Below are 13,478 nucleotides of genomic sequence, written 5' to 3'. Positions count from 1 at the left end.
GAGCATTAAATAAATTGGGATTAACCTCATTCTCACAAGGAAAAAGACATCTTTTGACACGAAAAATGAAAGAAATCCGCTTGACCAGGTGCCAAAAGCTGTTGAACTGGATGAAGTCGAATGGCTCAGTCATCAAGTTTTTTTCCGACGAGAAGATTTTCACGGTTGATGCGACTTTCAATAAGCGGAATGATCGCTGGATAGCCTCCTCATCCTCAGAGGTTCAACACAAGACAACGACGAAGAAACCAGCAAGTGTCATGGTGCTCTGTGTGGTGTCAACTGAGGGGGACGTCTTCACTCACTTCTTCAACAACAAGGAGAAAGTCAATGCCGTTGTCTATTGCAAAGTTCTAGAAGAGAAAATAATACCCTGGATGAAAGATAAGGCTAGTGGCAACCAGTTTGTCTTCCAACAAGACTCTGCTCCAGCCCACACAGCGAAGAGGACCACCAACCTTCTCGAAGGGTCAAATGTGCAGTTCTGGAACAAAGAGTTGTGGCCCTCAAATTCGCCAGACCTAAACCCTTTAGATTATTATTTTTGGGCGCGAATTGAGGCCAAGGCATGTGACAAGCCACACAGAAGTATAACAACCCTGAAGACAGACATCAAGAAGGCTGTGGGTTCATTATCAAAGTCTGAGATCATCAACGCTGTATCCAAGTTTCGTAAACGCGTTGAAAGCGTCATAACAGCTGAAGGTGGTTACATTGAATGAAATCATTGTTCTTATTGCCTTTTCTAAATATACTGAAAATTTCATAACTCTCTGTTTATTATAACCAGAGATATTAATCTTAAAACATGTGATAAGAAGTTGTACGGATTCATCTGTTAGACCCTGTACATCGTCGGTCAGACCATTGTCAGAGAGGAGGATGCCACCCGCAAAAGCAAAGAAATTAGAAAAGAACCCACCTTGTAAACCCTCTCTCTCCCAGACTTCTCTTACCAGACCAGTAGACCCAAAAAAGAAAAAGAAAACAGTATAATGTCCATAATTCAATGGAATATTCAAGGTTTTAATTCTCATCGAGAGCAGGTTGGGATTCTCTTTAAAGAACATGTGTCTGTTTTTTGTCTGCAAGAAACTATGCTTGGCAATTTATCCCCTAATGTTGGACTTAACCCCTTCCATACGGTGCCGCACACGTAGGCGTCATGGGGAGCGAGTGTATTCGTGAGGCTGCCATATCGGCGTCTTGATTATATTTATTGTAGTCGCCCCTCCATAATGACATTCTTTCTAATTCTTTTGTAATCGCATTTTCTATGGTTATCAAAATTCACGGGTGAAGAGAGAACGATCGATATAAGCGGTGACTATATTTTATGATGCGAGTATTATTACGACACGTCGTACGGCTGGCATTGGCTGCTGCCACCGAGATCTAAGTCCATGACGCCTACGTGTGCGGCACCGTATGGAAGGGGTTAATTATAAATTTTACAGATCTATGAATGGGGGCCGTGCCCATGGAAGTACTGGTATCATTGTTAAGAAATCTGTAAACCACAGAAGTGTCCACCTACATTTGGTGTTGCTGGCTTGTGCAGTACAAATCTTTACCACTAAATGGATCACTTTATGTTCTTTATATTTGGAACCTGAACCGGAAGATCGACTCGTAGACATATATAACCACCCCCATCAGTTTGAGTTAAATGACCTACAATCTTTGGTTGACCAGCTCCCTGAGCCTTTTATTCTAATGGGTGACTTTAACGCCAAGCATCCTCTATGGGGTGAATCAAGGTGTGACCCCTGGGGCAATATAATTGAAGAATTTATTGATAATAATGATGTCATTTTGATGAATGACTTCCAAAACTAGGTTTGATGTCTTTCACAACTCAAGTTCTGCTATAGACCTAACTATTTGTTCATCAGCCTTAAGATTAGACTACAGTTGGTCAATAGATGAAGATTTACATGGTAGCGACCACTGGCCTATCCATATAAAATATTTAAAGAACACTACCTCCTCTTGCTTACCTAAATGGAAGACAGGAGAGGATTGGGAATTATTTAAGAGATCCACAGAGATTAATTATAAGACTAGTGATTTTGGTAGTAACTCTGATGCATATGACTACCTGGTAGACATGATCTTCCACTCCTAGGACAGCTGGTAAAGCTCACGCCCAGTAGTCCCCTGGTGGAGCGATGAATTTGCTTTAACCCCTTCCATACGGTGCCGCACACGTAGGCGTCATGGGGAGCGAGTGTATTCGCGAGGCTGCCATATCGGCGTCTTGATTATATTTATTGTAGTCGCCCCTCCATAATGACATTCTTTCTAATTCTTTTGTAATCGCATTTTCTATGGTTATCAAAATTCACGGGTGAAGAGAGAACGATCGATATAAGCGGTGACTATATTTTATGATGCGAGTATTATTACGACACGTCGTACGGCTGGCATTGGCTGCTGCCACCGAGATCTAAGTCCATGACGCCTACGTGTGCGGCACCGTATGGAAGGGGTTAAGCAGAAAGATTACAAGAACTTGCTATAAGAGATATCGGAGATACCCTTGTCCAGTCAACAAGATAACGTACAGAAGAGCTCGAGCAAAGCAGAAGAAAATCTTCAAGAAAGCAAGGAGGGAATCCTTCATTAAATATATTAGCAAATTGAAATAAGACTCTTTCCCTACCTTAGTATGGAATAGGATTCGAAAATTACAAGGAAAGTTTACTCCATCTCCTTTACCCATTCTGAAGATAAATGACTCTTTTATATCAGATACAAGAGAAATAGCAGAGGCTTTTGGAAGACATTATGCTGATATTTCAAGCCCACTACATTATTCAGATAATTTCAGAAGAATTAGAGCCAAGACCATGATTATTCCTCCTACCAATACGAACTCGGAGGCATATAATCTTCTCTTCACCTTGGAAGAAATGGATCATGCTTTATCTTTATCCTCCCCAACCTCTCCTGGAGAGGATGACATTCTTTATTCCATGGTTGGTCACTTATCCATATCGTCGAAGAAATTCCTTTTAAATGTGCTGAACAAATTTTGGTCATCTGGATCTCCTAAATCTTGGAAGACTTCAATCATCATAGGAATCTTAAAGGCAAGAAAAGACTCTCATGACCCACAAAGTTACAGACCTATTGCTCTCACTAGCTGCATTTGTAAGATCTATGAAAGAATGGTTAATATGCGTTTAATTTGGTTTCTGGAATCTGAAAATCTCCTATCTAACAGACAGTTTGGATTTAGAAGCACTCTGGACCCCTTACTTTTTATCACTCGTGAGATTCAGAATGCCTTCGCAATTCAGAACTCTAGCATTGCTGTGTTTTTTTTTTTACTTGAAAAATGCCTATGATACTACCTGGCGGGGAGGCATTCTGAAGCAAGTTGCAGAGTGGGGTATCGGGGGTAATATGTTCAATTGTTTAAGGGACTTCTTGTCTGACCATTATCTAAAAGTCCGAGTGGGCTCTTCTTTCTCTTGTGCATATCTTCAAGAGGAAGGGATTCCCCAAGGAAGTGTTCTGAGTCCTACACTCTTCAGCATAGCCATTAATAGTTTATTAGAACAAGTTCCCACAGGAGTTCATGGATTGGCTTATGCTGATGACTTCGCTATTGTGTGCAGCAAATCGACAACATTAGAAACAGGCCAAAAGATTCAAGAGGTTATTAACTTAGCAACAGCATGGGCTAATTGCAGGGGCTTCAGATACTCTGCTGAAAAGAACCAAAGCCATAAGGTTTTCCAGAATAAGATGCAAGGAAGAAATACCAACACTATTCTTAGAGGGTGTCATATTACCGTATGAAGATCAAGTAAGATATTTGGGTCTGGTTTTGGATAAAAGGTTGACATTCACAAATCACATAAACGAGGTTGTATACACTGTTAAACAGCGACTTAATATACTAAAGGTAGTGTCTCGTTTCAACTGGGGAGCAGATCGTGTTACTTTAATAAGGCTTTACCAAACAGTGTGCCTTAGCAAAATGGATTACGGATGTCAAATTTATGGATCGGCATGTAAAAGTTACTGAAGAAGCTTGATATAGTCCACAGTATGGCTTTACGGATCTGTTCGGGAGCCTATAGAACATCTCCAGTGGATAGCTTGTATGTGGACGCAGGAATTCCTCCCCTGTATATTCGCAGGGAGGAATTAAGCCTTAGGTATATATCTCATGTCTTGACATCCAAACAGAATCCAAACTTCAAATTTGTAAAGCAGCCGGTAGACAGAGCTCCAAGGAAAAGTACTCTGCCAAAACCTTTAGAAGTGAGATGTGAAATTGGGACAGAGAAGGTAGGACTTGTTCCTAATACAATTGCTGAGATCACGCCTCCCAAATTCCCTCCTTGGAACCGATGCCCCACTGAAATATGTCCTCTTAAAAATAAGAAAAATAGAGCTGCTGTAGAGCTAAAAAGTGAATTTTTAGAACATACATCAGTACATGCTGATGCAATTTACAGATGGATCAAAATCCCAAGATGGTGTTGGTTGTGCTGTTGTATCTGATAGCACAGTTTTAAAGAGAAAATTGCCCCATTTTAGCTCTGTTTTTACGGCTGAACTCCAGGCAGTCAGCAACGCCCTCAAATTTGTTTTTAATTCTGTTCCATGCAACAAGAACGTTGTTATTTTTACAGACTCCATGAGCATTTTAATCTCTGTAAATACATTTTTGCCTCTTCACTTTTTAATCCAAGAAATACAGGACTGGTTAATTCTAATCAACAACAGAAAGAAAATAAAAGTAAACTTTTGCTGGGTGCCGTCCCATGTGGGTATCTCTGGAAATGAACAGGCCGATGCTGCAGCCAAAGCCGCCACTAGGCTCAACCATGTAACAGACCGAAAAGTCCCACATACGGACTTCAAAGGAGTGATTCATTGTTACACAATGGGGAAGTGGCAAGAAGAATGGACAAGGCTGGACGGCAATTATAAACTAAAAGAGATTCGCCTCTTGGTGAACCCTTGGAAGTGTCCTCCTTTGAACAGAAGGTCAAGTATTGTCTTGACAAGATTAAGAATTGGCCATTCCTACATCACTCCTAGATTTTTGATGGCAAGTGGAGCAGAAAGGCTGGCCCCCCAATGTCCCACTTGCCAAGTAGTTTTAACAATTAAACACATTTTAGTTCAGTGCCCTGCATTCTCTAATAGGCGCAGGGCAAATTTGTTAACAGATTTATCTTTTTAAGAAATTTTAGGGGAGGAAGCTCGTGTGAAGTATGTTTTAAAGTTTTTAAAAGACATAAATTTATTTTATGAAATTTGAAATAGTGTGTATGAATGCTTGTGAGTGTATGTTGTTGATGTGTGTTCATGAATGTTTATCGTTTTAACCGTTTTACTTGAATTTTTATCTAAAAGATAAATATGCACTGAATGGCCTACTGGCTCCGGCGCTTGGCCTTCGAGCCAAAAATTCCATAAACCAATCATACCATACACATCAACCTTAACACTACCGGTGCCATCTGCGTAGAGCTGATGGCCAGGGGTGGTTGCTGCTGATTGGCCCCCAACTCATGGGGTTGGGGGGTGGTCCCACGACGTAGACGTTGCAGCTCCAGGACCACATAAGCAACATCCACCTAAAACACATTGGACCACAAGGTATACACGCACTCACAAACATTGCAAACTACAGCTATTCACACAACACTATACCCGACATCTGGAAGCATGGTAAAATAATCACCATTCCAAAACCGAACAAAGACCCAACAATCCCAACATCGCACCGCCCAATCACACTTCTCTGCACCCCCTCTAAAGTCATTGAACGCCTAATACTTAAACTTGTCACACCATATATTCCCCTTGCTGACTCACAACACGGTTTTAGGCCACTACACTCCACAAACACTCTTCTGACAAACCTCACACAAAGAATTTTAGATGGCATCAATTCAGATAGGCCCCACCACAGAACACTTCTTATAACATTGGACATTAGTAAAGCTTTCGATGCTATCCCCCGCCACAACCTAACAAATAAAATATATAACACAGACATGCACAATAACACCAAAAGATGGCTGGCTAATTATCTGGCAGGCAGGAATGCTCATGTGTCATATAATGGCCAATCATCGCACATCAGAAACATTAAGAACGGAGTACCACAGGGCTCAGTTCTATCCCCCACATTATTTAATCTATACATGCATGACTTACCCACGCCAGACACCTCAGAAATACAAATCTCTTCCTACGCAGACGACATAACAATCACATGCACACATCGTAACACAGACAAAGCTGCAGAAATAATCCAGCCTTACCTTGACACACTCAACACATGGTTCATCACAAACAGACTCAAAATAGCTCCAACCAAATCTACAGCAACACTTCTCACCAACTGGACAAAAGAACACAAATACATACCTCATCTCTACATCAACAACACTCTAATACCACACACAAACACACCGAAAATTCTTGGTGTAACATACGATACATCCATGTCTTTCAAACAACACCTCACAAACATAAAAAACAAATGCACACCTAGACTTAACGCACTTAAGTCAATCACTGGAACAACATTTGGACAAAACAAAGAAACTAATATAACAATATACAAACAATGCATACGCTCAGTGATGAATTATGCGAGTCCTGCATGGGCTCCTAATCTCAGTGAGACACACCACAACACCCTTCAAATCATACAAAACAAAGCCCTAAAAACAATTACAGGCTGCACAAATACATCACCTACAGACCATTTACACCATGAAACAAAAGTCCTCAAAGTCAAGGACCACCTCGACATGAGAGGCACACAAACACTTGCTGCAGCCACCACAAACACATCACACCCGCTACACTACATAGCAGAACACCCACACACACCAAGAAACATTAAAACAACACCCAAAGACCTTTATTACGCACAGATACTCTCTTCTCTTCCTCCACAACCACCAAATACCAGCCTCCGGAAACATATTCATAATCATATCACTCACCGCTCCATTAACACACTGAAAGACAACACACTGCTGCATGCCAGACCCCCTGATATCCACCCTTCTGAATCCTCTCTCCCACGAAAGGACAGAGTCCACTTGGCCAGACTGCGATGCGGTCACCACCCAGCACTTCTAAGCTACCAGAAGAGGCTGGACGACTGTGTTGTGAACAGCTGCCCAGGATGTAACACTTCACCCCATACCATACAACACATAATGGAAGACTGCATTATACACAATCATGCACGCAAACAACACAACATACACTCTATAAAGGATTTGTGGGAAAACCCAGTTTCGGCTGTGGCCTTCCTTGGGGAGACGGGACTGCTCGGACAGACAGTCTAGGGAACAACAACAACAACAACAACCTTAACACTACCAATTGTGTAAAGATACCATCACCACATACTAATTTTATACTAATAACCTCTTCCATACGATGATGCCTATGTAGGTGTCATGAAGCATGTGAGGATGCTGGCATTGGCATTTTGATTATATTTTTGTAGTTGAGGGGACACCTGAATTCTGTGAACTGGCTTGATCATGTTTTCATGAAAGAAAACAAGTAAATGAGCAGCAACTTATATTTTATAAAGAGAGTATTGTGATGCATCTTCAAATTACCATACCTCAGGCATCTGCTGCTGGTCACAAGAATTTGACTAGTATTGAAGAGGGTAACAAACTTGTACCTACTCTTTGACCCCAGAACCCCATTGTGATCTTTGATATTGGTATGCTATTGCCCTCAAGGATGGAAGAGCTGGTAAGATGTTAGCAAGGAATTATAATACAATTCCCTCCCCTCCCCCATCTCATCCTGCTGTGCTTTGTCTTGCTCCATTTTCCTTTTACACCCCCCAGTGACCTGCTCTTCACCTTTCCCCTCCCTTTTATCTTTCCCCTACCTGCCATACCCTCACTCAGTCTCATCTTTACCCTCCTCACAGATGTGCAGTAGTACATCTCCAATATTGTCACCATGTTGCCAAACAATAAATTCTATTGCAGACCACAATCTGAAGTGGATACAGAAGCAGCTGTTGACCTATCCACACTGAGAGATGTTCAGCATGACAGCGAACGTTGTTCAGACCCAAGTTGGCTGATTGTCATTGGTGTATGCACCCATCTGGGCTGTGTGCCTGTTGCTGATGCAGGTGAGATATCACTTTCAAATTTGGTACTGGCCATATATTTGATCTTTTCAATATTGACACCCTAATTTTTTTCATGCATACTCACTTATGAAGTAGTATCATGTACTATATAATACTGTAATACTAAATATTAATGGGTTCAAAAGGGAGTTGAGCAGAAGTGGAATGTATGTTGAGCAAGGGAGCAGGCAGGAGATAGGGCTGAGTGGAGAACGACTGTATATAGATGATACTGTGAAGCAAGGAAAGGAGGGATGAGGGGCTTGGGGAGTTGTTGTGTGAATAATATTTTGATGCAGTACAAAGATTTCTCCCCATCTTTTCTTTTTATGCATGAGAGGGTGGTGGCAATTAAGTGAAGCAGCCTTGCTGTGGATACGCTGTGTCCTGCTACAGTAAACTTCCACTTATCCGAACTCCAAGGGGGATTAGAAATGTCCGATTAACCGAAATGTTTGGTTAATCTGACTTTGTATGCTTCATTCCCGTAGAGTTTTATGCGGTAATGTCAGCTGCCATGTTCGTACCTGTAAACTTAACATACACATGGAAATGCTTATAATAGTTCATAAACATATTCTATAGAGTGTAAAGAGAAAATGTTTAAGGAGAGCTTGTGATGCTGTATCGCCACCGAGAGGACTCACGAATGTATGTACCGCCAAACAGCCGATCAGGTGTAAACATGGAGTGTGCTGCCACCGTGTGAGCACTTGATGAAGCTTGTGGGTGGCGCAGGGGTGGCGGAAGAGGCAGCGGGGTGTTTGAATGTTCGGTTGAGATCCAAATACGTTCGGTTGAAGCAATGGCTACCGTATTGAGAAAATGTTTGGTTAATGCGATTATTCGGTTAAAACGCGTTCGGATAAGCGCGAGTTTACTGTACATTGATTCTGACCCAGGGCAGTAGGTGAGATTCAGGGATGACCCATCATCCAAGAAGAGCTAAGATGAGAGGGAGGAAAGGGTGATGGAGGGGAATGAAATAGGTGGGAGTAAGTATATGCCTTTTGGTTTGGCATATACGTGGAATGAATGAGTGAAGAAAGATTAATTAGTAAAAGAGGTGTGGAAGGCAGAGGTGGAAGGAGTGTACATGAGGGGGCAACCAAGGATGAGATGGATGGATGGGGTTAAAGGGGCATTAGGAAGAAGGGGAATATCTGTTGAGGAAGGATGGGAGAGGACAGAAGATAGGGGTGAATGGAAAATGGTTGTGTATGGATGATGATATGCGTGAGGGGGGCGGGTGAGGAAGTACATGTGAAAAATAATTTGACACAGCCTGAAGGGATTTCTCCCCATCTCCATCTCTGCATGAGAGGACAGAGAGGGGTGATTACTGATTTAACAAAGTTGCCTTGCTGTGGATGTGCACACTTGTGACACTGTGACACTTGTTCTGACACTTGTGACTTGTTCTTGTGACACTGGTTCTGACCCAGGGCATACATATACATACATATACCAAGGCTTTTTCCCCCTTACAAGGGAGGTAGCCAAAAAGGGAAAGGCATAAAATCATTTCCACCCATTCCATCCCTGAGTACACTCCTCACCCCTCCACCCTCCCTCTTATCTTAGCACCTCCTGGATGATGGGTCATCCCTGCACCTTGTCCACTGCCCTGGGTCATAAGCAGTGTCGCAAGACACAGCACATCCACAGCAAGGCCGCTTCATTAAATCGGCGACCCCCCTCTCCGTCCCCCCATTGCATAAAAGGCGAGGACGGGGAGAAATCCCTTCGGGCTGCGTCAAATTTTGCTCACACATACTACCTCACCGCCCATTCCACCTCATGCAATCACATCATCCATATACAACCATTCTCCATTCACCCTTGTCTTCTGTCCTCTCCCGTCCTTCCTCAACAGACATTCCCCTCTACCCCAAAGCCCCCTTCACCCCTTCCATCCACCTCATCCTAGGAAGCCCCTCATGTTCACTCCCTCCACATCTGCCTTCCATACCTCTTTTACTAGTCTTTCTTCACTCATTCTTTCCATGTGTCCAAACCATCCTAATATTCTTTCATCAACCCTATCTCCCAACTCCTTTTCCACCCCTATTCTCCTCCTCACCTCCTCATTTCTCACTCTATCTAGCCTAGTAACCCCCATCATACTTCTCGGACACCTCATCTCAAACACATTCATACTCCTTCTCTCTTCTTCTCTTATGTTCCATGTTCCTGCCCCATACAGTGCAGTTGGCACAATCGCTCCTTCATACAGTCTCCTCTTAGCATCCATTCCCAAATGTCTATTCCTCATTACACTTTTTAATCCACCAAGGCATTTACTCGCTTCTCTCAATCTACATTCTACCTCCACCTTTTTCTGCCACATTTGCACCCAAGTATCTAAAACTATCCACTTCCTCCAGTCCCTCTCCCTTAATATTCACTTCCAGTCTACTGCCACTTTCACCCCTTGTACATCTCATCACCTTACTTTTACCCACATTTATCTTTAGCTTTCTTCTATCACATACTCTCCCAAACTCTACCACCAACTTTCTCAATCCCTCCTCCGATCCTGCCACAAGCGCAGTGTCGTCCGCAAACAACAGCTGGCTCACCTCCTACTTTTCTCCATTTTCTTTAACCATCTCCAAACCCTGACCCACTACCCTTGTATTTACCTCTCGCACCACCCCATCCATGTAAGACGCTCCTCTACTTACGTTCATTCGTTTTACGTTTTTTCTATTTTATGTTTGAACTGACTGTAAAAAAAAATTGTAAAAAAAAATTTTTTGAGTGAATTTTTTAGTTTAGCGCGCTCTCCGTAGTTCAAACGATACTTACGCATGACACTGCGTCCATTGTTTACATGGCACAAACGACAGACTGAAAGTGCCTTGCCTCCTCCTCCTCCACCATCTCAATTTATGTTGCTTGAATTTAATTTATTTGAAATTAATGTTATTATTTTACAATGTTATGTGTATAATTAATGATTTAGAGGTGTTTTGTAAGATACGGTAATAGAATTTACGCATGTATAGTACAGTAACAACTTACGTTCATTTTCAACTTGCGTTCGGCCATTCGGAACGTAACTAAAACGTAAGTTCAGGAGCGTCTGTATAAGTTGAACAGCCAGGGCGACATAACGCATCCTTGACGAAGTCCCACCTATACCACGAACCACTCACTCTCTCCATTTCCAATCCTGACACAGGCTCTACTACTCTCATAAAAACTCTTGACAGCTCCCAGAAGCTTTCCTCCTATCCCGTATATCTGCATAACCTCCCACAGTGCCTTTCTGTCTACCCTATCATAAGCCTTTTCCAGATCCATAAAAGCCCAAAAAACATCCTTCCCCTTTCCTATAGCTTTCTCACATATCTGTCTTACCACAAAGATCTGATCTACACAACCTCTACCTGTCCTAAATCCACACTGTTCCTCACCAATTACTCCTGTTCGAAATCTAGGGATGACCCTTCATCCAGGAGGTGCCAAGATAAGAGGGGGTTGGCTGGAAGTGGAGTATGTGGGGATAGAATGGGTGGGAGTGGATTTTATGCCTTTGTTTTTTGGTTACCTCCCTTGCAAGGGGTAAAGAGCCTTTGGTATATGTATGATTTGGCTACTTCCCTGGTAAGGGGGAAAAGTCCTTGGTATATATACAGACGCTCCTCAACTTACGTTTTAGTTACGTTCCGAACGCCCAAACGTAAGTTGAAAATGAACGTAAGTTGTTACTGTATTATACATCCGTAAATTCTATTACCGTATCTTATAAAACACCCCTAAATCATTAATTATACACATAACATTGTAAAATAATAACATTAATTTCAAATAAATTAAATTCAAGCAACATGAATTGAGATGGTGGAGGAGGATGAGGATGAGGCAAGCACGTTCAGTCTGTCGTTTGTTCCATGTAAACAATGGACGCAGCGTCATGCGTAAGTATCGTTTGAACTACGGAGAGCGCGCTAAACTAAAAAATTCACTCAAATTTTTTTTTTTTACAGTCAGTTCAAACGTAAAATCGAAAAAACGTAAAACAAATGAATGTAAGTAGAGGAGCGTCTGTATATATTAATTCCACCTCACCTCAACCCACATATTCATGTGCTTTTCTTTCCTCTTGAACACTGTATGCTATAATTTCCCTCTTAATACACATCTCCAAGGGAGTAGTGATGGGTACTTGCATGTGGTGGTCTTGGAAGATAGACATCCAAGCTGTCCAATTTCAAATCCCTCAGTTTCCTCACCTCAGCCCAGAGGTACATGACACAGTCTTCAGACTGGGTCCATGATTTATCAACTTCATCTGTATCAGTTCTTTCTATATACCAAGGGCTACTTCCCTTTACAAGGGAGATAGCCAAGTCAAAGACAACTCATTCCCACCCATTCCACTCCCATCCACCTCCCTTGTTTACCTCTCATCTTATTTCTTCATGGATGACAGGTCATCCCTGTCTCCTACCCAAGTCAGAAGCAGTACAACAAGACATTGCACATCCACAGCAAGGGTGATTCACTTAATGTTGACACCCCCATCTGTACCCTTGTGTGGAAAATGAGAGAAGACAGGGAGAAATCTCCTCGGGCTGCATCAAAATATCATCCACACACACCTCCATCCCCCACCCTCTTCCTTGCTCAATATACATACATATAGCAAGGGCTTTTTCCCCCTTACAAGGGAGATAGCCAAAGTCTAAAGGCATAAATCCACTCCCACCCATTTCTTCCCCACACTCCACTCCCATTCAACACCTCTCCCTTCTTTTCTTGGCTCCTCCTAGATGACAGGTCATCTGTGCATCTCTCCCATTACTGTGGGTCAGAAGCAGTGCAGCAAGACACAGCACATCCACAGCAAGGCCGCTTAATTTAATTGGCGATCCCCCCTCTCCATCTCCTCAGCCCTTAGGGCTGTGTCAATGTATTATTCACACGTACTCCCTAAACCCCTAATCCCCAACCCTCCCTTCCATGCATCACAGCATCATAGCATCATCCATACACAACCATTCTCCACTCACCCATATCTTCTGTCTTCTCCCTTCCTCAACAGACATCCCCCTTTTTCTCAATGCCCCTTTTACACCATCCACTCCCTCATATTCACTCCATCCACCTCTACCTTCCACACTTCTTTTACTAATCTTTCTTCACCCATTCTTTCCATGTGTCCAAACCATCCTAATATTCTTTCATCAACCCTATCATCCAACCCCTTTTCCACTCCTGCTCTCCTCCTTACCCTCATTTCTCACTTTATCCAGCCTAGTAACCCCTACAATACTTCTGACATTTCATCTCGAATACATTTCAAATT

At 42.4% G+C, this 13,478-nt stretch overlaps 1 protein-coding gene across 1 annotated transcript in view; it reads left to right on the top strand.

Moving 5' to 3' along the window:
• LOC143033818 (cytochrome b-c1 complex subunit Rieske, mitochondrial-like) overlaps window positions 1-13,478 on the top strand; it is an 86,568-nt gene that overhangs the window by 72,389 nt on the left and 701 nt on the right. The window contains exon 4 of the mRNA XM_076199325.1: window positions 8,013-8,161. Coding sequence (XP_076055440.1) covers window positions 8,013-8,161 — 149 coding nt within the window. The remainder of the gene's footprint in view (window positions 1-8,012; window positions 8,162-13,478) is intronic.

Source organism: Oratosquilla oratoria, chromosome 16 (genome assembly GCF_046742065.1).
Source record: "Oratosquilla oratoria isolate Oo_2021 chromosome 16, ASM4674206v1, whole genome shotgun sequence".
NCBI classification, from domain to species: domain Eukaryota; kingdom Metazoa; phylum Arthropoda; class Malacostraca; order Stomatopoda; family Squillidae; genus Oratosquilla; species Oratosquilla oratoria.
This window is presented reverse-complemented; position numbering and strand designations above follow the sequence as displayed.